The sequence below is a fragment of the Zea mays genome, chromosome 2, assembly GCF_902167145.1.
Source record: "Zea mays cultivar B73 chromosome 2, Zm-B73-REFERENCE-NAM-5.0, whole genome shotgun sequence".
NCBI lineage: Eukaryota > Viridiplantae > Streptophyta > Magnoliopsida > Poales > Poaceae > Zea > Zea mays.
Window position 1 is genome coordinate 83031335 of NC_050097.1, and position 22696 is coordinate 83054030.

The 22696-nt window shown below is 53.1% G+C and overlaps 1 protein-coding gene and 1 pseudogene across 3 annotated transcripts; both read right to left on the minus strand.

The window, feature by feature from the left end:
- Positions 1-255: 255 nt before the first annotated feature.
- On the minus strand, positions 256-6821 carry LOC100279189 (U11/U12 small nuclear ribonucleoprotein 48 kDa protein). Of its 3 annotated transcripts, XR_002266947.2 has the most exons (6): positions 5667-6821; positions 5067-5181; positions 4370-4477; positions 3200-3971; positions 830-3122; positions 256-753 (listed from the first exon to the last, which is right to left on the minus strand). XR_002266947.2 is itself a non-coding variant. In NM_001366049.1 (4 exons), the coding sequence occupies exons 1-4, from the start codon at positions 6686-6688 to the stop codon at positions 3633-3635; spliced, it is 1584 nt and encodes a 527-aa protein (NP_001352978.1). In that variant the 5' UTR covers positions 6689-6744; the 3' UTR covers positions 2548-3632. The 3 variants fall into 3 exon arrangements, 1 of the variants encoding a protein (NP_001352978.1); NR_158720.1 differs by lacking the exon at positions 256-753 and having other exon boundaries at positions 2460-3122; positions 5667-6731; NM_001366049.1 differs by lacking the exon at positions 256-753 and having other exon boundaries at positions 2548-3971; positions 5667-6744.
- Positions 6822-9127: 2306 nt separating this feature from the next.
- On the minus strand, positions 9128-10275 carry LOC103646634 (uncharacterized; annotated as a pseudogene).
- Between the last annotated feature and the right edge of the window lie 12421 nt (positions 10276-22696).

Genomic DNA, 22696 nt, shown 5'->3' on the forward strand with positions numbered 1-22696 from the left:
GCCCACCGGGCTTGAAGAACTCCGAAAGCACGCTCAATATCTTTTCGACAACTCTCTTGCATTTGTGTGAAATAAACTTTCTTTTCCTCATACGGGTGTCTGATAGCTTTCACAAAAGTAGGCCAGTTCGGGTAAATACCATCAGCTAAGTAATATCTGAAGTTGTAAGCATGACCATTTACTGTGTAATTCACTGGTGGCATTCGACCAGTTGTCAAAGGGTCGAATACTGGTGATCGGTGCAGCACGTTAACGTCATTGTTTGTCCCTGGCATGCCAAAAAATGCATGCCAAATCCATAGATCATAAGTTGCTACCACCTCTAGTATCATGGACGCTCTACCATTTCTACCACAAAACTGACCATGCCAGGATATAGGACAGTTCTGCCACTCCCAATGCATGCAATCTATGGAACTCAACATTCCAGGAAAACCCCTTGACTCGCTACTGTGCATGATACATGTTATGTCAGCTTCATTAGGAGTCCGTAGATACCAGGCACTAAAATATGCTATGATTGCGCGACAAAAATGATGAAGACTTTCCCTAGCTGTAGACTCCCCGATTTGAACGTACTCGTCTACCGCATCAGAAGGTAACCCATATGCAAGTATGCGCATTGCCGCACATACTTTTTGTAGGGGACCGAGTCCTGGCATGCATGTTGCGTCAACCCTTTGTGTAAAGTAAGTATCCTACTGTTGAAGTCCTTGCAAAATGCGGAGAAACAGAGGCCTACTCATGCGAAACCTAAAGAAAATAACATAGGATCGTGGTAAATACTATGGAAATATCATAACCTATTAGAATTACATGATGTGCGTACCTTCTACGAAACACATGCGATGGATACACCGGGTTGGGCCCGAAGTAGTGATGGTGGATAAGGTTTTCTCCAGCAAAATGATCCCTGCGAATGACGCGACGAGATAATCCGGACCATCGTCGATGAAGGCGTCTAGCCTCAATGTTGAGGGTAAGAAGATTGACAAGCAGAAGTGTTTCGTCGTCACTATCACTTGAATCGGAATCATGTTCCCTACGACTGGGAGATATTTGGAGCAACGGCTTACTTGTGGAACAAGTGGTATATGTAAGTACATATTTGAAGAGAAACATTGCATATATATAGACGAGAGAAATTTGGCTTCAGGGAGAAGCAATGGCTTACATCGGAAGCCAGCCTTGGCTTACAACATAAGTGAAACGTGGCTTTCGGTCGAAGACAAGCATGGCTTGCTGTGTACGACTGAACGAGTATGATTGAACCATAAGCGTGGTTAAATCATATTGCGTACAAATATTTGTAAAATTGTTATGACGGAGTACTATTGAGAAGTAAAGTTTTCCATTACGAAATTAATTTTAAACTGAAATGTTGTATTACATATTTTCCGTTATTGAAAACAAACAAATAAAAATATTTTTTTCATTTTTATAAAACGAGCGCACAATGCCGGACGTATGAAAACATATAAAATAAATACAAAATAAAGTTGGTTATGTTAGTTATATGGAAATGTATATTTAATGAGTAGAGGGATATATAGGGGAAAATTTAGGGGGAACGGTTGCGGGACGAGTGAATATAGGGCAGAGAATCTTGCTGACGTGGCTGCATAGTAACATTTAGGGAGAAAAATTTAGGGGGAACGGTTGCGGATAGTCTAAGCATGTGTCGCCAATCAAAGCAGACTGTAGGGCCGCTTCTATGCAGTCAACTGCCACCATTTTTTTCCTGGGACGTGACAGGTTTTTAAGGCTAGTTTAGAAACTCTAATTCACTTAAAATTATAAAGGATTGAGAGAAAAATAAACTAATTTCCCACCCATTCCACTTCAATTTCGAAGGAAATTTGGATTTCCTAACTTGAATAGCAAAAGGATTTGAGGGACTAAATTTTGAATAGCAAAAGGATTTAACCCCTCCGGTATTCTTGCTCCCAAATAAGCTATTAGGACATATTTGGAAGCAAGAGGATTGGAGATTGAGAGCTAGTTTGATGACCAGGGAAATAAAAGTGGTTTCATGGAGAAGGAATACCCTTCTTATTCAAAATTGACTAGCAAGTGAATTTCTCCACCATAAATCTCAATTTCCCTGGTCACCAAATCAACCCTAAGGGCATGTTCGGTTTGAGATGGATTGAGAGGATTAAATCTCCTCATATTTAAATTTGTATAGGAGAGGATTTAATCCACTCCAATCCCACTCAATTCACCAATAACCGAATAAGCCATGAAGGGACTAATCTCCAATCCCTTTGCTCTCAAACAAGCTTGAGCAACTCCAAAAGGCTCTCTATATTCTTCTTAATCTATATAAATAGAGATTTTAAAAAAAATACCCTTCAACAATTTATCTAAATGGCTATCAATTATAGTCATATTCTATTCCGGGTTTCTCGCTAGCCAAATATAGAAAATGTAAATGACTCTCTAGAGGGCAAACAACCTATAGAAAGGCTATTGGATATTGAGAAGATATAAAAAGTGGTTTTTATACAAATGACTCTAAATGATAGTTTAGAGCGAAATTTAGAAGAAAAAAAACTATTGGAGACGCTCTAGGGTTCAATTGCACGAACAGTCTTTTAAGTGAAGCAAGCGTTTCTAATTCAGTCTTTCACCGGTCCAGCTGCCAGTCCGGTCCAGTCCAAATATCTACGCTTCAACATCCAGAGTGTGTGCGAGGGTGTGGACATGTGGTGATACACGCCGAGTGACAAAGCAGGCCAACACATGAGGGTAAAATTGCACAAATAAAAAAAGTAGAACTGCAGAAAAAAGAACTCAATGTGATCGATTGAAGCGAACAGACCGCTGAAATTTCTGTCAGTTCGTACTGAGTAAAAATCAAGAATAAATTATTTTTAAAAAAACTTGAATGCTAGCTGAAAGTGTTTCCAAAACATTAACGGTGAAATGGCTAAAATATCAGCACAGCAAGAACCTGGATCATTGTAAATGAATTGGTATAGCAAGAAAAAAAAATTAACCTAACAGATCCAACTGTAACAGGTATTAACTCCGAATGCAAGGACATCATAAAGCTGAATAAGGATACGTAAAAGGATACGGCGGAAGGCTAATACCACAGAGCCCTTATTATTTAGCTACTGCAAGATGACATCAAATAGCTGAGTAAAAGCAGGTGATAAAAACTGGAAACCTCAACATAATTTAACAAACATGCCTGGATATGAAGCAACAATAATCTGTATTGCCCTGCAGTGATTATAATCACGCTTCCTTTCATAATGTGCATGTCAATGTACTTCATCATGGTATATCTCATGCTTTCCTTTAGTAGCATCACCAAGCATGGTTGTCGGATGATCTCCATCAGAATATGCGCTTTGGGGATCATATCTATCACTGAATTAATCTTGAGTTATAGATAATGATTTATGTCACTTCTGAGTTCTGACTAGCTCTACTTCTATCAAAGCACCCTTCTCCTGGCAAGTGAGAATATTCTGTCACAGGGGATCTTTGTGACTGTATTGGCCATGTACAATCATTTGATTCATCACGGTGGTTTGAGACATCCTTCTTAAACTTATAGCCATTGGGTGTGTAATTCTCTTGCGGGTAAGAGTAAATTTGATCTACTTCACCTTCTGACCCTATATTCCACCCATTTCCTTCTCAGATATATACTGGTAATGGTTTCTATGAGTTTCGCACCCTGAGTTATTGTATGAATCTCTTGTGTCACTGCTCCTTGATGAAAATCTTCCCAAAGATTCAGCACATGAGTTGTCACAGTTAGATGACCGAGAAGCCAAAGCTGTCTTATCATGAGAAGAGCTGCTTGCAAAATCATAACTTCCATGATATGCACCGCTGTGAGAGTTGCCCTTCAGCTCATTCCAAGCAATATCAGCAGGAGCTTCCACAAGACAACCAATGCCACCTGCCTGTCTGATTTCCTCCATATGTTCATCAATTATGTCTCTTAGTATCTTCATAAAGAAAGAAGACATCAGATTCATATCTTGATCAAGGCAAGAAACTTCCAAAAAAACAAAAGACCAAGAGGCAGTGCAAATGTACAATATACCTACTTTTTTTACTTGTTCCATCAACAGTAAAAATGAGATCAAAATGAACAGTATAGGAAATTCAGTGAAACAACTTTAAACTGGATAATTAGTTACAATATAGAAATGAGATCAGATACAGATAAGAAATTACTCTAGCCTTCTGATATGACATGAAAGGTTGTCCACTTGTCCTATTTCCAACATTAGATCTAAATACCAAACAAGAAGCTAGAAACTAGGCAAAAAAATTCCAAGATAGTAATTGTATGAACTATGTGCACAGAACAGCTGAAACTATATAGAACTTTGGCATGCACCTCTGTAGGGTTTCTATTCACTTTCTTGCCACGGTAAGATGTTCTTCTCCGTTTGTAATCACGTTCTTCAGCTAAAAGTTCCTCCTTTGTCTTGGCTCTAGCAGATTCCTTTTTCAATATAAAGAGAAAAAATGCACCATATATTAAAACGAATAGCATATTGTATGGGGATCAGTAAATTATGTGGTAGCAAAAACATACGAAATTCAAGTCTTATTTTATTTGCAAATATATCTCCACTGAGAAAGTGTGTACATTTTGGCAGTCAACTTGAGACAATTTATTATATTTTGTGTGTGAGAAAGTGCTTCTCTATTAATTAAACAGTACAAAGCAAAGAGAATAGGTATGTCAAATAAAAATAATGGCTACAGAACAATTAAGATTCACAGAAACTACAGTTCCACTGCTCCATGAAGCATGTTGACATGTTCTTTTGCAAATGAACTGTATACCTAAGAAGCACCACATTCTTGCTTTTATTAGCATGATAGACTAGATATGCTATTGATGACAGATCTTACTAATAGGTGCAAGTTTGATACAATTCACATATTATGGACCCTAATTATGCAGGTTAGATGCATATTTTGAAAAAGGGAGTAATAGTATCCATACTATTCTAAACATAGAGGCATCTGTGCAGTATCAAGATTCAGAAGAGACTATTTTCAAAAGATTAGTTGCATGTCGGTACCTTGTTCTCTACTCGCCGTGACAGAATCCCATCATACTCCAGAACAGCCCTGTAGTTTGGTCTGTTTGATCGCTCCAAAATCCCTCGTTCCAGTGCTTGTGAATACTCAAGTAATCTATAAGAGAATTACAAGCACTTATTAAGCATTTATTTTTTTTGCATTGTATTTATATATGTATCTAATCAAACTGAAGCAAAAAAACATATCCGTGCAGAACACAACAAACTGAACATATATTGTCCTCTATTATGGACTGATTGCCATCATTACACAATAAGATGGTGGTAGATTTATGTCCTCCGCATGGACTGCTTTACATCATTACACAATAAGATATTATATGTCTCAACTGTGTAGGCCATACAAATTGAATAAAACATCGATCAACTACAGGAGGGTATGCAAATACAAGCAGAGTTAGTGACATTGCATCTCTGCTCCAAAAATTGCTTAGGTGTCGAAGTTGATATTTAATGATAACTCCCCCCCTTTTGCAAAATAATTGCTCTCTTAGTGTTAAGAACTATGTAGCATACGAAATTATGATGATAATATGCAAAGCAGGAATAAGTACATCACAAAATTTTAAGAAAGCATACAGCTGATATTTTGACGGGCGTTGAGCTTGCAACGCCTTGGTCTTCTCCAAGTAGAACCTCTCATGCAATGCCACAATGGAAGCAGCAACCTGAGAAAGAAAAACAGGGCCTGCCACAACATCTCCAGCATCACTCCCTCCTACACTTGCAGCACCATCTCCTGCACAGAGAGCCAAGCAATATGCCATCTGTAGCACAGCCTCCTTCACAGATGCAAGCATAAATAGTTTCCCATTGCTTTCACCATACAGAACCCCAAGCTGTGCGCCTAACCACGAGACGCCCTCGACCAGCCTAGGGCACTCAAACCTCATGGCCCTGGGATCAAAGCCTAGCCCCTCGTTGTCGACATTCTGCATCCCCTCCAGCAAGTACCTGGCCTCCAGTGCCATCGCCTTCAACAAGAGACATAATAGCACCAAGATATGGTCCGCATCCGTGACATTGACCTTGACCCCGTACCTCGGTGAGTTCTCAAGCACCCACTGCCGCAGCTCGGCCTCCCACCGTGGCATCACATCCGAGCAGAACGAGGCCCCTACCCGGGCTACAGCGTAGGAGTACGACCCCGGGAGGTGGTGGCCTCCCGTAGCCCAGGAGTCCAACTCCCGGCGCAGGAGGCTTAGCTCCGATGGCAGGATGCGGGGCGGATGGGAGGGGCTCGGGCCGGTAGTGGAAGAGGAGAAATCTGCGCATACGGCAGCGAGGAAGGCGGGGAGGGAGATGGCCGTGGAGGTTGGGGAAGGCCTTAAACGGACGACGGCAGGGCAGTCGGAGTAGGGAGCTGGGGCAGCTGGGAGCGGGAGGTTGATAGCGGTGACCGGCGGCGGGAGTGGAGGTTTTGTGGTGGTAGACTGAGGTGAAGGGATACAAGCGATGGGAGTGATCGGGTGCGGTTGGAGAGGAGAGGGTAGAGCGGCGAGGGCAGAGGATGCGGCGGAGAGAAGGGAGCGTAGGTGGGCGAGGGCGGACGTGAGAGCAGGAGGCGGTGCTGGAGGATGAGGGATAGGCAGCGGCTCCATTTGAGCGGAGCGGAGTCGATCCGGTCGTCGGAGGGTTTCAAGGGGAGGTTCGGCCGCCGCCGCTGGTACGGGGTCGGAGAAGAGCCTGCGGCCCTTTTTTTATTGCCTCACCCTCCAAGTCAGGCAAAGCGAGCTGTCCTATACTTAGGCCGGCTCCAACAAGACCCTCTAAAAGGTCATATACCCTAAATTTAGAGGACGAGGACGTCTCTACTCCCTCCAGCAACGTCCTCTAAACGGTCCTCTAAATTTAGAGAACGCTGCTGGATCCTCTATATATAGAGTTTCTCTAAACGGTTCTCTATCTATTTGAATACTTTAAACAACCGGTTTAATAAAACTAAAATATGTACAATATATTTAAGAGTATGACAAATACGTATGTACAAAAATTAAAAATGTCTTTAATATAGGTATTTACGTATAGAGGACGTGATTTAGAGGACGTTGTTGGAGAGAAAGTAGATATAGGAGATGGAATCTTTTAGAGAAGACTGTAAATGACGGATACAGATAATGTATATAGAGGACGTTGCTGGAGACAATCTTAGGGATGTTTGGGATGGCTCTGGTTACCGCTGTAGTTTATAATATCAACTAGTTAAATACCCGTGCTTCGCTACGGTTTTCTGAACAAAATAATTTGTCACGGTCTTGACGGATACGATTAGGATAAAGCACTGTATAATTAGTACAAACCAGAACATATTAAAGCTAAACAAATAGGTTATAATGTCTCCAAAAAGACCGGAGTCTTGACGTCCCGTCTTGTATGAGAAGTCATAAGTACGCGCGTGTACCTTGCATCATGGCTTTGAACCAGGAAGCAATAACAAAGTATTCACAAGTCTCAAGCAATATATAACCTAAGAGTTTATTGTGAAATATCTGTGCAGGTTCTGATAGCTCTAATCCATACAGTCTCATTAGATTGTACAGTATAAATACATCAGTTGTACCACACTGATACACTGCAGCTAAGCCTTGCTCAACCTGGCCAGAAGACAGATTGCTTACATCTTACTAAAGAGCATCGACCTAGGTGCCTATGATCAAACTGGAACTTCAACTAATCCTAACGGCCTGTTTGGAAGGCAGGAAAAATGTTTGTTCCTGTGTATTTCGTGTGAAATACAGCCTATACGAAATTCATGCGTTCAAAAATGGGTCTAAGCATTTTCTACAAAACTTAGCAATTACTCGGGCCAGTCTAGCAACTGCGGACTTCAACATCATGAGCATCGTGGGAAAGCCGCAGTACACTGAGCATCAGTAGGTTCCTTCCGCAGTGTTCTCTTTTCTTTTAATCATAGGTCCATCTTCACGGCCGAGACCAGAACAGCAACGATGCCGGAGCTACACATTTGTAACCAAAGTATTTCATCCTTCTTGCAGTAGTAATCATGCCATGAAAATCCTATCCTTGTTTCAACAACCCTACCTTGCTCTTCGTGAATGTCCACCATACAAGGGTATAGCCCGTTGATAAGCAGTGTAATTATAACTTAAAGGTTACATGTAGTACAAATTATCCAAAAATTATTGCTGCAAATTAAAATTTTCCAAGGCAAGCAGTGTAAATATAACATGGCTTAAAACATGAGAGCAGCAAGCGAGCATGTGCTGAAATAAAAACAAAATACTCACCAGGTACCAATAGGCTTTAACCCAACCTTCCCATTATGTGGAGGTAGTGTTAACTCCGTCAAATTCCTCTTCCCAAGTGGGGTAATTGTTTGGATCCTTAAAGAGAATATGGTGCCTTTAGCAAAGAAGATGATGTCATCCGGGTGTTTGCTCAACGGTTAGGGCGACATCTTTTTCTGCTTGATTGAGTTTACCATTACCATATCTGAAGAACAAGAGAATAACATATCGCGTGTGCACAAAAAACATCCTTTTTGTTGACTGGTGATCATTCTATTTTTCTTTCCTTTTGTGTATTTTTCATACTCATTCTATTTTTCTTTCCTTTTGTGTATTTTTCATACACACCTGGACATTCTATTTACCCCTTGCTGACAGGATATATGAAGATTGATATGTGAAGTTAGCTGATTTAGGCCCAACCCAATTAATTTGCATGGGCCATTATTGCCCATTGGCATGCATGAACATAGAGAGATGCAATGTATACTGTTAATCCGAGCACACACTCAAAAGAAAACAAACATATTTGTAGCGACAAGTTTTTCGGGACAATTCTACTATAACTTAAAAGTTGCATGTAGTACAAATTACCCAGAAATTATTACTGCAAATTAAAATTTTCCAAGGCAAGCAGTGAAGTTATAACATGGTTTAAAACATGAGAGCAGCAAGCGAGCATATGCTGAAATAAAAATAAAATATTCGATAAAATGTACCAATAGTCTTTAACTGAACCTTCTCATTGTCACATTCCTCTTCCCACGGCCTCTTGGTTTTTTGGAGATTGAGGTCCAAAATTGGTTCCATCATAACAATCATCAAGGCTTTGTGAATTGGCAGAGCAACAGTGGTCTTTTGTGAACCATCAATAACTCTTTGAAGAACTGGCAGCAACAACATTGGTGCCTTGGGAGCTCCCTTTCGTTGTCGCAACGGCAGCTGCCTTTGTGTAGGCTGGGCGCAGCAGTGACTGCACCTATGCCCCGGCACGGGGGCACCTGGTAGCAGCGACTTCGGAGCTGCACAACGTAAGAATAGAACTGCAACACACAAGCCCGATTGTCACAATATTTTAGCCACAACCTTATTACATGGACAGAAAATATGGCAACAAAGAACTCAGAAAAGATCAATCCTTGAACTCCATATTCAGATAATCGTGAAACCATAAAAAGGGCAGAAATTAGGGAAGTGCATTGCTAACCATGCGAGTGCGACCGCCTTGAGATGCCAGCTTCCGCTTGTGTCCTGTGTCATTTCCTCCACTTCAATGTACCATTTCTTCCCACTTCCGATTGATAAATGCTTACCCCTATTTGCTCGCTCTCGGACGAATCCATTCGCCCGGCGGCACCACCGCCCCGAGAGGAAGAAGGGACTGGGCGTCAGCGCACGATGGCCACCGCCGCCTTGTGCGTCACTGACGCCGGCGACTTCATCGGGTCGTGGATTGTCAAAATCCTGCTCGCCCGTGGGTACGCAGTCCGGGCACCTCCCGCCACGCAGATTGGTACGTGTTGGGCATTGGCTGCTGCCTCCCTCCCTCTCTGGAGGGATGGAGAGTTCGCCTTGCTGACGCTCTAGCATATCATCTACAGCAAGAGGAGGGAGAGGTCAGGATATGGAGGATCTGAGCGGCCAGCGAGAAGTGGATCTGGGGGGCGCCGTCTGCGAGCTGCGTGTGTCGGCGGGGGCGCACGAGAGGCGGATCCTGGACTGCGAGCTTGCCGAGGGGCGCGGGGGAGAAGCGGATCGTGGACGTCGGGGCGAGCGTACGGGAGGAGTGGCGAGCGGCTGGTTTATAGATCGGGGGGTGGGGGAGGCATCGCGAGGTAGTTGAGATGCCGAGGGGCGCGGCGGGAGGGCGACGCGAGAATCGGATCCTGGACTGCGAGCTTGCCGAGGGGCGCGGGGGAGAAGCGGATCGTGGGGCAGAGTGAGCGCAGACTGAAAGATTAGGGAAGGGATACCGCGGATAAGTACGATAAACGGAGGATGCAGATGAGGCATGCAGGTGGCGAGGATGGCAGTCGCGGCATGCATAGACGCGGTTGGAGCGGGCGCGTCAAGCACTGCACGGAGCATGGGCGTGGATGTCGAAGGCGACATGTAGATACGTGGTTGGAGCGAGCGAGGATGGTGGGCATGGCATGTAAAGACGCGGTTCGAGCGGACGCAGTTGGCGACGCGAGCGAGGCGATGAAACTCTATGGCGACGAGCGGGGCGGGGCGGGGGTGGTACCTGATGGGGGTGGAGACGGCGTGGGGATGGTGGCTGCGGGGTCGGCGGGGATGGCGGATGCGGGGTCAGGCTGCGGGGTCGACGGGAATGGCGCGTGGGTCGGCGGGGATGGAGGGGTGTTTTTGTAAAACGGTGACGCAGGCGTGTGAGATGCTCGACGGGTTGATTAGAAGAAGAATAGTGGTCTTTTTGTAAAATCATGACGCATGACGACCGTTGAAACTGATGCTTTAAGTATAGTATAGATATAGATATAGATTTAAATAGTTTTAATAATATTTTTAATCTAAATTAGGGATGGCAGTGGGTAAGGTATCCAGTGGGCACACGAAGCCATACCCATATCCACTATGAAAAAATTGACTCATACCCATACCCACTACCCATCATGGGTACAAAATTATGCCATACTCATACCCACCATGGGTAGCGGGTACCCATCGGGTACCCATACCCATTAACATTACGATAGACATGATCATTTGAATCGCAAAAATAAGTACCAACATAACAAATGTATCGAACCCAAAATAATTTTATCACAGGTTCAACAATATTCAACATTAAATGGCAACATCATGCCTTCAAATCACACAAAACATAACATTGATTCTACAAAACCGTGGACAAAATCATGCCTTCAAATCTAATTGTTCAATACACAATACTTAATATTTGAATATATAAGACTTCTAAGCTGTTGTTGCTCAGAGTAAAAGCTTCTACAAAGCAGTAAAAGAAGTATTAGTATTTGTCGGGGACCATAATTAGGGGTACCCTCAAGGCGCCTAATTCTCAGCTGGTAACCCCCATCAGCATAAAGCTGCAAAGGCCTGATGGGTACGATTAAGTCAGGGATCAGTCCACACGAGTGACTCGATCACGCTTCGCCCGAGCCTAGCCTCGGCCAAGGGCAGCCGACCTCGAGGGACTTCCGTCTCGCCCGAGGCCCCCCTTTAACGGCGGACACATCTCCGGCTCGCCCGAGGCCTTGGCTTCGCTAAGAAGCAACCCTGACTAAATCGCCGCACCGACTGACCAAGTTGCAGGAGCATTTAACGCAAAGGTGGCCTGACACCTCTATCCTGACGCGCGCCCCCCGGCAGAGCCGAAGTGACCGCCGTCACTCCGCCGCTCCACTGACCGGTCTGACGAAAGGACAGCGCCGCCTGCGCCACTCTGACTACAGTGCCACTCGACAGAGTGAGTCTGACAGGCAGTCAGGCCTCGCCAAAGGCGCCATAGGAAACTCCGCTCCGCCCGACCCCAGGGCTCGGACTCGGGCTAAGACCCGGAAGACGGCGAACTCCGCTCCGCCCGACCCCAGGGCTCGGACTCGGGCTAAGACCCGGAAGACGGCGAACTCCGCTCCGCCCGACCCCAGGGCTCGGACTCGGGCTAAGACCCGGAAGACGGCGAACTCCGCTCCGCCCGACCCCAGGGCTCGGACTCGGGCTAAGACCCGGAAGACGGCGAACTCTGCTCCGCCCGACCCCAGGGCTCGGACTCGGGCTAAGACCCGGAAGACGGCGAACTCCGCTCCGCCCGACCCAGGGCTCGGACTCGGGCTCAGCCCCAGAAGACGACGAACTCCGCTTCGCCCGACCCCAGGGCTCGGACTCGGGCTAAGACCTGGAAGACGGCGAACTCCGCTCCGCCCGACCCAGGGCTCGGACTCGGGCTCAGCCCCAGAAGACGACGAACTCCGCTTCGCCCGACCCCAGGGCTCGGACTCCGCCCTGGCCTCTGCCGAACGATCTCCGCCTCGCCCGACCCGGGGGCTCGGGCTCGGCCTCGGCCACGGAAGACAGACTCGACCCCGGCTTCGGAGGAGCCCCCACGTCGCCCGACCTAGGGCGCAGGTCCGCCACGTCAACAGGAGGCGCCATCATTATCCTACCCCGAGCCGACTCGGGTCACGAAGAACAAGACCGGCGTCCCACCTGGCTAGCTCCGCCAGGTGGGCAATGATGGCGCCCCACAAGCTCTGTGACGACGGCGGCTCTCAGCTCTCTTACGGAAGCAGGGGGACGTCAGCAAGGACTCGACCGCTCCGACAGCTGTCCCTCCGCCAAGCTCCGTTGCTCCTCCGACAGCCACGACATCACGCCAGCAGGGTGCCAAGATCTCTCCGGCTGCCACATTGGCATGTACCTAGGGCGCTAGCTCTCCCTCTGCTAGACACGTAGCACTCTGCTACACCCCCCATTGTACACCTGGATCCTCTCCTTACGCCTATAAAAGGAAGGACCAGGGCCTTCTCAAAGGAGGTTGGCCGCGCGGGACCGAGGACGGGACAGGCGCTCTCTTGGGGCCGCTCGCTTCCCTCACCCGCGTGGACGCTTGTAACCCCCCTACTGCAAGTGCACCCGACCTGGGCGCGGGACGAACACGAAGGCCGCGGGATTTCCACCTATCTCACGCCCGTCTCCGGCCACCTCGCCACTCCCCCCTTCGTGCTCGCCCACGCGCTCGACCCATCTGGGCTGGGGCACGCAGCACACTCACTCGTCGGCTTAGGGACCCCCCGGTCTCGAAACGCCGACAGTTGGCGCGCCAGGTAGGGCCTGCTGCGTGCTGACGAACAGCTTCCCGTCAAGCTCCAGATGGGCAGTCTCCAGCAACCTCTCCGCCCCGGGACGGTGCTCCGTTTCGGGAGTCTTGAGTTCATGTCCTTCGACGGCAGCTACGACATGATACTCCTTCCACCGCCGCGCGACAACGACAATGGCGGCCGACATCCCGCCCGCCGGCGGCGGAACCGACGACATCTTCCCCGCGCGGTGGAAGAACGACATTCGAGCTCGCTCCGTCCTCTCCCCCGCCAACGGAGGAGGAGGCGAGGCGACCAAGGCCAAGCGGAAGGCCGCGCTTCGTCGGCTGTCGAGCGAATCGACGTCCCCAGCACCCCGACGGAAGGCTCGCCGGGCGTCGACCTCGCGTTCGAGACGAAGGCAAGCGCCGTCCCCCCGCGACACGCTAATCCCGAGCAAGTGGACGACGCCGGCGCACTCGCGGAAAGCTTGCAAGACGTCGCCCTCGTACCTGGGACGACGGTGCAACCAGTCCCCGATGTGGCTACGTCGCTCCTCGTCGACCAAAAGGTACGGACTAATTCCCATCCTACGTCTTTTCGACTCGGCCTCAACCCGCCAAGCGACCTCGCTTTGGCGGGCGCTCTCATTAAGGCGAGTGCAACCCCACTGGGGTTTCGTATGCGGTCGCCTTGGGACCGATTGACGGACGTCTCGACCTACGGGCCCTCTGGGTCCGAGGAAGATGACGATCCCAGCACCTGTTGGGATTTCTCTGGACTTGGCAACCCCAGTGCCATGCGGGACTTCATGACCGCATGTGACTACTGCCTCTCCGGCTGTTCCGACGGAAGCCGCAGCCTTGACGACGAGGACTGCGGCCCAAGCCGCGAATGTTTCCACGTCGAGCTAGGGGATCCCTCCGAAGGCAACCATCTTGGCATGTCGGAGGACGGTGATTTTCCTAGGCCGGTGCCTCGCGCCGACATCCCGCGGGAGCTAGCTGTGATCCCCGTTCCGGCGGGGGGTCGCGACCCACAGCTCGAGCAAGTCCGCGGGGCGCAGGCCAGGCTCGACGAGGGAACAGGAGCACTTGAGACGATCCGCCGGGACGTCGGGCAGGTATGGGCGGGCCAACCCCCGGCCGGAGAAATACGTCACCTGCCCCAGGGTCTCCAGCACCGCGTCGCCAACGATGTCAGGGTCAGGCCGCCGCCCGCATCCAGCGGGGTTGGTCAGAACCTGGCAGCCGCCGCGATGCTCCTCCGCGTGATGCCGGAGCCATCAACCACCGAGGGTCGGCGAATCCAGGGAGAACTCAAGAATCTCCTGGAAGGCGCTGCGGCCCGACGGGCCGAGAGCACTGCCTCCCGGAGGCAGGGATACCCCTCGGAACCTCACGCCGTGACTTCCCGATTCATGCGGGAAGCCTCGGTCTACACCGGGCGCACGCGCAACACCGCGCCTGCGGCCCCGGGCCACCTCGGCAACGAGCACCACCGTCGCGACCGTCGGGCTCACCTCGACGAAAGGGTGCGCCGAGGCTACCACCCCAGGCGTGGGGGGCGCTACGACAGCGGGGAGGATCGGAGTCCCTCGCCCGAACCACCCGGTCCGCAGGCTTTCAGTCGGGCCATCCGACGGGCGCCGTTCCCGACCCGGTTCCGACCCCCGACTACTATCACAAAGTACTCGGGGGAAACGAGACCGGAACTGTGGCTCGCGGACTACCGCCTGGCCTGCCAACTGGGAGGGACGGACGACGACAACCTCATCATCCGTAACCTCCCCCTGTTCCTCTCCGACACTGCTCGTGCCTGGTTGGAGCACCTAACTCCGGGGCAGATCTCCAACTGGGACGCCTTGGTCCAAGCCTTCGCCGGCAATTTCCAGGGCACGTACATGCGCCCCGGAAATTCCTGGGACCTCCGGAGCTGCCGGCAACAGCCGGGAGAGTCGCTCCGGGACTACATCCGGCGATTCTCGAAGCAGCGCATCGAGCTGCCCAACATCACCGACTCGGATGTCATCGACGCGTTCCTTGCCGGCACCACCTGCCGCGACCTGGTGAGCAAGTTGGGTCGCAAGACCCCCACCAGGGCGAGCGAGCTGATGGACATCGCCACCAAGTTCGCCTCTGGTCAGGAGGCGGTTGAAGCTATCTTCCGAAAGGACAAGCAGCCTCAGGGCCGCCCATCGGAAGAGGCTCCCGAGGCGTCTACTCCGCGCGGCGCCAAGAAGAAGGGCAAGAAGAAGTCGCAATCGAAACGCGACGCCGCTGACGCGGACCTTGTCGCCGCCGCCGAGTACAAGAACCCTCGGAAGCCCCCCGGAGGTGCTAACCTCTTCGACAAGATGCTCAAGGAGCCGTGCCCCTACCATCAGGGGCCCGTCAAGCACACCCTCGAGGAGTGCGTCATGCTTCGGCGCCACTTCCACAGGGCCGGGCCACCCGCAGAGGGTGGCAGGGCCCGCGACGACGACAAGAACGAAGATCACCAAGCAGGAGAGTTCCCCGAGGTCCGCGACTGCTTCATGATCTACGGTGGGCATGCGGCGAATGCCTCGGCTCGGCATCGCAAGCAAGAGCGCCGGGAGGTCTGCTCGGTGAAGGTGGCGGCGCCAATCTACCTAGACTGGTCCGACAAGCCCATCACCTTCGACCAGGCTGACCACCCCGACCATGTGCCGAGCCCGGGGAAGTACCCACTCGTCGTCGACCCCATCGTCGGCAACGTCAGGCTCACCAAGGTCCTGATGGATGGGGGCAGCTGCCTCAACATCATCTACGCCGAGACCCTCAAGCTTCTGCGCGTCGATCTGTCCTCCGTCCGGGCAGGCGCAGCGCCCTTCCACGGGATCATCCCTGGGAAGCGCGTCCAGCCCCTCGGGCGGCTCGACCTTCCCGTCTGCTTCGGAACGCCCTCCAACTTCCGAAGGGAGACCTTGACGTTCGAGGTGGTCGGGTTCCGAGGAACCTACCACGCGGTACTGGGGAGGCCATGCTACGCGAAGTTCATGGCCGTCCCCAACTACACCTACCTGAAGCTCAAGATGCCGGGCCCCAACGGGGTCATCACCGTCGGCCCCACGTACAAACACGCGTTCGAATGCGACGTGGAGTGCGTGGAGTACGCCGAGGCCCTCGCCGAGTCCGAGGCCCTCATCGCCGACCTGGAGAACCTCTCCAGGGAGGTGCCGGACGTGAAGCGTCATGCCGGCAACTTCGAGCCAGCGGAGACGGTTAAGGCCGTCCCTCTCGACCCCAGTGGCGACACCTCCAAGCAGATCTGGATCGGTTCCGGGCTCGACCCCAAATAGGAAGCAGTGCTCGTCGACTTTCTCCGCGCAAACGCCGACGTCTTTGCGTGGGGTCCCTCGGACATGCCCGGTATACCGAGGGAGGTCGCCGAGCACTCGCTGGATATTCGGGCCGGAGCCCGACCGGTCAGGCAGCCTCTGCGCCGATTCGACGAGGAGAAGCGCAGAGTGATAGGCGAGGAGATCCACAAGCTAATGGCGGCAGGGTTCATCAAAGAGGTATTCCATCCCGAATGGCTTGCCAACCCTGTGCTTGTGAGGAAGAAAGGGGGGAAATGGCGGATGTGTGTAGACTACACAGGTCTCAACAAAGCATGTCCGAAGGTTCCCTACCCTCTGCCTCGCATCGATCAAATCGTGGATTCCACTGCTGGGTGCGAAACCCTGTCCTTCCTCGATGCCTACTCAGGGTATCACAAGATCCGGATGAAAGAGTCCGACCAGCTCGCGACTTCTTTCATCACGCCGTTCGGCATGTACTGCTATGTCACCATGCCGTTCGGTTTGAGGAATGCGGGTGCGACGTACCAGCGGTGCATGAACCATGTGTTCGGCGAACACATCGGTCGCACAGTCGAGGCCTACGTCGATGACATCGTAGTCAAGACAAGAAAGGCTTCCGACCTCCTCTCCGACCTTGAAGTGACATTCCGATGTCTCAAGGCGAAAGGAGTCAAGCTCAATCCTGAGAAGTGTGTCTTCGGGGTGCCCCGGGGCATGCTCCTGGGGTTCATTGTCTCCGAGCGAGGCATCGAAGCCAACCCGGAGAAGATCGCAGCTATCACCAGCATGGGACCCATCAAAGACTTAAAAGGCGTACAGAGGGTCATGGGATGCCTCGCGGCCCTGAGTCGCTTCATCTCACGCCTCGGCGAAAGAGGTCTACCTCTGTACCGCCTCTTAAGGAAGACCGAGTGTTTCGCTTGGACCCCTAAGGCCGAGGAAGCCCTCGGGAACCTGAAGGCGCTCCTTACAAAGGCGCCTGTCTTGGTGCCCCCTGCTGATGGAGAAGCCCTCTTGGTCTATGTCGCCGCTACCACTCAGGTGGTTAGCGCCGCGATTGTGGTCGAGAGGCAAGAGGAAGGGAATGCATTGCCCGTTCAGAGGCCAGTCTACTTCGTCAGCGAGGTACTGTCCGAGACCAAGATCCGCTACCCACAAGTTCAGAAGCTGCTGTACGCTGTGATCCTGACGAGGCGGAAGTTACGACACTACTTCGAATCTCATCCGGTAACTGTGGTGTCATCCTTCCCCCTGGGGGAGATCATCCAGTGCCGAGAGGCCTCGGGCAGGATCGCAAAGTGGGCGGTGGAAATCATGGGCGAAACAATCTCGTTCGCCCCTCGGAAGGCCATCAAGTCCCAGGTGTTGGCGGACTTCGTGGCTGAATGGGTCGACACCCAGCTGCCGACGGCTCCGATCCAACCGGAGCTCTGGACCATGTTTTTCGACGGGTCGCTGATGAAGACGGGAGCCGGCGCGGGCCTGCTCTTCATCTCGCCCCTCGGGAAGCACCTGCGCTACGTGCTACGCCTCCACTTCCCGGCGTCCAACAATGTGGCTGAGTACGAGGCACTGGTCAACGGGCTGCGAATCGCCATCGAGCTAGGGGTCAGACGCCTCGACGCCCGCGGTGACTCGCAGCTCGTCATCGACCAAGTCATGAAGAACTCCCACTGCCGCGACCCGAAGATGGAGGCCTACTGCGATGAGGTTCGGCGCCTGGAAGACAAGTTCTTCGGGCTCGAGCTCAACCACATCGCTCGGCGCTACAACGAGACTGCGGACGAGCTGGCTAAAATAGCCTCGGGGCGAACCACGGTTCCCCCGGACGTCTTCTCACGGGATCTACATCAACCCTCCGTCAAGATCGACGACGCTCCGGAGCCCGAGGCGCCCTCGGCACAGCCCGAGGCACCCTCGGCACAGCCCGAGGCACCCTCGGCACAGCCCGAGGCACCCTCGGCTCAGCTCGAGGCGTCCGCGGTTCAGCCCGAGGTACCCTCGGCCCCCGAGGGCGAGGCACTGGACGTCGAGGAGGGGCAGAGCGGGGCCACGCCTGATCGAGATTGGCAGACCCCGTACCTGCAATATCTCCACCGAGGAGAGCTACCCCTCGACCAAGCCGAGGCTCGGCGGGTAGTGCGACGCGGCAAGTCGTTCGTCTTGCTGGGCGATGAGGAGGAGCTCTACCACCGGAGCCCCTCGGGCATCCTCCAGCGATGCATCTCCATCGCCGAAGGTCAGGAACTCCTGCAAGAAATACACTCGGGGGCTTGCAGCCATCATGCAGCACCTCGAGCCCTTGTCGGGAATGCTTTCCGGCAAGGCTTCTACTGGCCAACGGCGGTGGCTGACGCCACTAGAATTATCCGCACCTGCGAAGGGTGCCAATTCTATGCGAAGCAGACCCATCTGCCCGCTCAAGCTCTGCAGATGATACCCATCACCTGGCCCTTTGCTGTATGGGGTATGGACCTCGTCGGTCCCTTGCAGAAGGCGCCCGGGGGCTACACGCACCTGCTGGTCGCCATCGACAAATTCTCCAAGTGGATCGAGGTCCGACCCCTGAACAGCATCAGGTCCGAACAGGCGGTGGCGTTCTTCACCAACATCATCCATCGCTTCGGGGTCCCAAACTCCATCATCACCGACAACGGTACCCAGTTCACCGGCAAAAAAATCCTGGATTTTTGCGAGGATCACCACATCCGGGTGGACTGGGCTGCCGTGGCTCATCCCATGTCGAATGGGCAAGTAGAGCGTGCCAACGGCATGATTCTACAAGGGCTCAAGCCTCGGATTTACAACGGCCTCAACAAGTTCGGCAAGCGATGGATGAAGGAACTCCCCTCGGTGGTCTGGAGCCTGAGGACTACGCCGAGCCGAGCCACGGGTTTCACGCTGTTCTTTCTGGTCTACGGGGCCGAGGCCATCTTGCCCACTGACCTGGAATACGGCTCCCCGAGGACGAGGGCCTACAACGATCAAAGCAACCAAGCTAGCCGAGAAGACTCGCTGGACCAGCTGGAAGAGGCTCGGGGCAAGGCCTTACTACACTCGGCGCGGTACCAGCAGTCCCTGCGACGCTACCACGCCCGAGGGGTCCGGTCCCGAGACCTCCAGGTGGGCGACCTGGTGCTTCGGCTGCGGCAAGACGCCCGAGGGAGGCACAAGCTCACGCCCCCCTGGGAGGGGCCATTCGTCATCGCCAAAGTTCTGAAGCCCGGAACATACAAGCTGGCCAACAATCAAGGCGAGGTCTACGGCAACGCTTGGAACATCAAACAGCTACGTCGCTTCTACCCTTAAGATGTTTTCAAGTTGTTCATATATCTCGCACCCACGCAAAGTTTAGTCGTCAAGGAAGGGTCGGCCTCGCCTCGGCAAAGCCCGACCCTCCCTCGGGGGCTAAAAGGGGGGAGACCCCCTCTGCGTCGAATTTTTCCTCGAAAAAAGATCTCTTTTCAGCAGAATTTATTTCGTGCTTTTTGACTACTTCGAAAAGCGGATCCTGGAAACAACGGAGTACACGTAAGCAGCCAAGGCTGACCGAGCCGAGGGACTCCTACGCCTCCGGGATACGGATACCTCACTCATCACCTTCTGCGATAAGTAACTCGCGTTCGGATAAAGCGACTCCGTGGACCGAACAAGTCTTCACGTTCGGAAGCTCTTCTGCCAAAGCGGTCTTTCAAGCTTTCTCGACTAAGTCGGAGATAGGGCCTCGTGGACGGGCGAAAGTACGCGTAAGCGGCAAGGCTGACCGAGCCGAGGGACTCCCACGCCTCTGAGATACGGATACCTCACTCATCACCTTCCGCGAGAAGCAACTCTCGCCCACACAAACATCCCTGTTACCGACGGAAAGTCCAGATGCTCGGAATAAGAGGAAAAGAGACGCGGCTTTACGACGCAGCGAGGGTGTGTTTTCTGGCCTCGGCGGCCGCAGAAGGCACACGCTACAAGACCATCTGATCCTGCAGGCTCGGGTCTTCACGCTGGAAGGGGGCTGTAGCACCCTCGGCATCGACGACGCCTTCAGCGAGATCCGACCCACCCTCGGACGGCGACGCGGTCCGGGGACTTCTCCGGGAATCCGGCCCGAGCAGGCGGCTCAGCCGGTTACCCCTGGGGCCTCGGCCAACCATCTTCCAAGGGCGCCAGCCCGACCCGAGGCCTCGGCTGATCGACTCCGGCGTCGGCCCCGCTGACGGGCAACCCGGCTAGGCTCCGGCCAACCAGGTTCCCATTTTTGAGCCAACTCCGCCTCTGTTCGTACTGATATCGCTACCTCTGGCCTCGGCTCATCGAAGAGCGGCCAAGGGGTCCCTTTAACTAAGCTAGAGGAGCCTCAGACAACAAGGCCGATCGAGCCGAGGGACTCCTACACCTCTGGGATGCGGATACCTCACTCGTCACCTTGACACGGGGCGACTCATGCTTGGTGAAGCGATTCAGATAATCAACAGGCGAGACTTAGTGCTCGAAAATGAAGAAAAAACACGGCTCCGTGCCGAAATTACACACATGTTCAGGCCTCGACAGCCACAATGAACAAAAACACTGGCATTCAAGGTGCCATCACAAACGGAACTCCGGTTCCGTCCCCGTGGGTACGAGCGACCTCGGGCCTGCGGGGTGACAAACATCGGGAGGCTCGCCAGCGACCTCTGCAGCAGCAGCCATGGTCCCGGGTGGACGCGGCCACCGGAGGGCTCTTGTTCGCGGTCCCGCTCAAGGGACGCGAACCAACCATCAAAGCCAAAGAGCGGGCCGCTCCCAAGCGCTCCGGCAGATCCTCGCTGCCGTCCTCATCGCGAATGCGAGGGAAAGGACGGAATGTTGCATCCTAGCTGGATAGCAACAGTTCGCCTTCCCCGGCATGACTGGAGGACGTCTCCGTCGCAGCGCGGGAGGACGATTGCCACCACCAGAAGCTGGAAGAGGAGGTGGTTCGCCGACCCGCGCAGGAGGTAGAGCCCCGGCTCGCCTCGCTCCCCGCCCCAGCGAGGATGACGAACACCCCCGATGCTGAGGGCGGGATCACAGCCTGGCTTGCCTCTCCCCATCCAGGAGCTGGAGGTCACCGTCTTGGGTGACCACCGGCGGAGGGGAGCAACCAGGCTGTGTGATGAAAATCCTTGAAGCCGAACGATGGCTGAAAGGTACCAACTCCCACGGAGTTGCGTCTCTCCAGCGAGGAGGCAGAAAGACGGCGGATACCCCCCATCCGGGGGCTTGGAAGATGGAAAGACACAACGCATAAGGGAGGAAGAAGACATGGTTGCCTTCCGAAAGGGGTCGCCCTCCTCTTAAAGGCAACTCTTTCTACGTGCGCCCCCAAACGCCACGGGCTGAGTCTTCTCCAACACGCTCCAAGGCCCTCCCTGCGGCGCGGGGGCTGGTCCCGCATGTCATGCAAACCGGCTCAAAGCAGAAGAAGCCAAACCACCGCGCGCGGCGCACACAACCGCCCAGCGGTTACTAGCGACCCCCCGCTTTTGCCCAGACCAACGGGCGGAAGGGGCGGGCAGCCATGCAGGCGGCACGCAACCGCGCCAGGTGGACGCGCTTCTCCGACTTCTGACACGCCAGCTTGGAGGCCCAGGCCCACGCGTCACGCAACCAGCGCGCCAGTTGCTGCATGCAAGCAACCGCACCGCCACTTGCGCCACCGTCGCACCTCTTCGGTTGCGGAACCTATGCCGCGACTTGAGGCGACCCAGCGCACGACCCAGCAGCGCCAGCCTGGCGCGACGGTCAATGCGGCCGAAAGTGGGCCGGCAGTAATGACGGTGGCAGGCGGGCGGGAGCAGCAGTCACGTCGTCAGCCAGGCTCACGTCCCATCCAGGGACAGCGAGAGAGCCTCCCCCCACGGCGTGAAGACGGTGCGCCCGTGACCCGTTCCTCGAACGGCTCGCGCATGCGCAACGGCCGCCCCGCCAACCACTCGCCCCGTCGCATTAACTCCGCGGCGGGTCAGGCGGCGCCTCTGGCAGGAGAAGCGGGCGACGCTTCGCCTTCGCCGTAATAACCGCACCGAAAAAGGTACACCACGTCATTCGATTTCGTATCCTTTTCCTTTTTTCCTCTTTCTCTATCTCTTGCAACAGGGACCGGGAAAAGGGGGATACCCCGAAAAGGATCCTTCTCTGCGAAGGAACCGGGCTCCGAGCCCCCCCTACTGATCAGAGGTTCGAAGGCTGGCCCTCCGAAGGGTTCAACAGTCGCCTCAGATCGCGTGGGCCCGACACCCA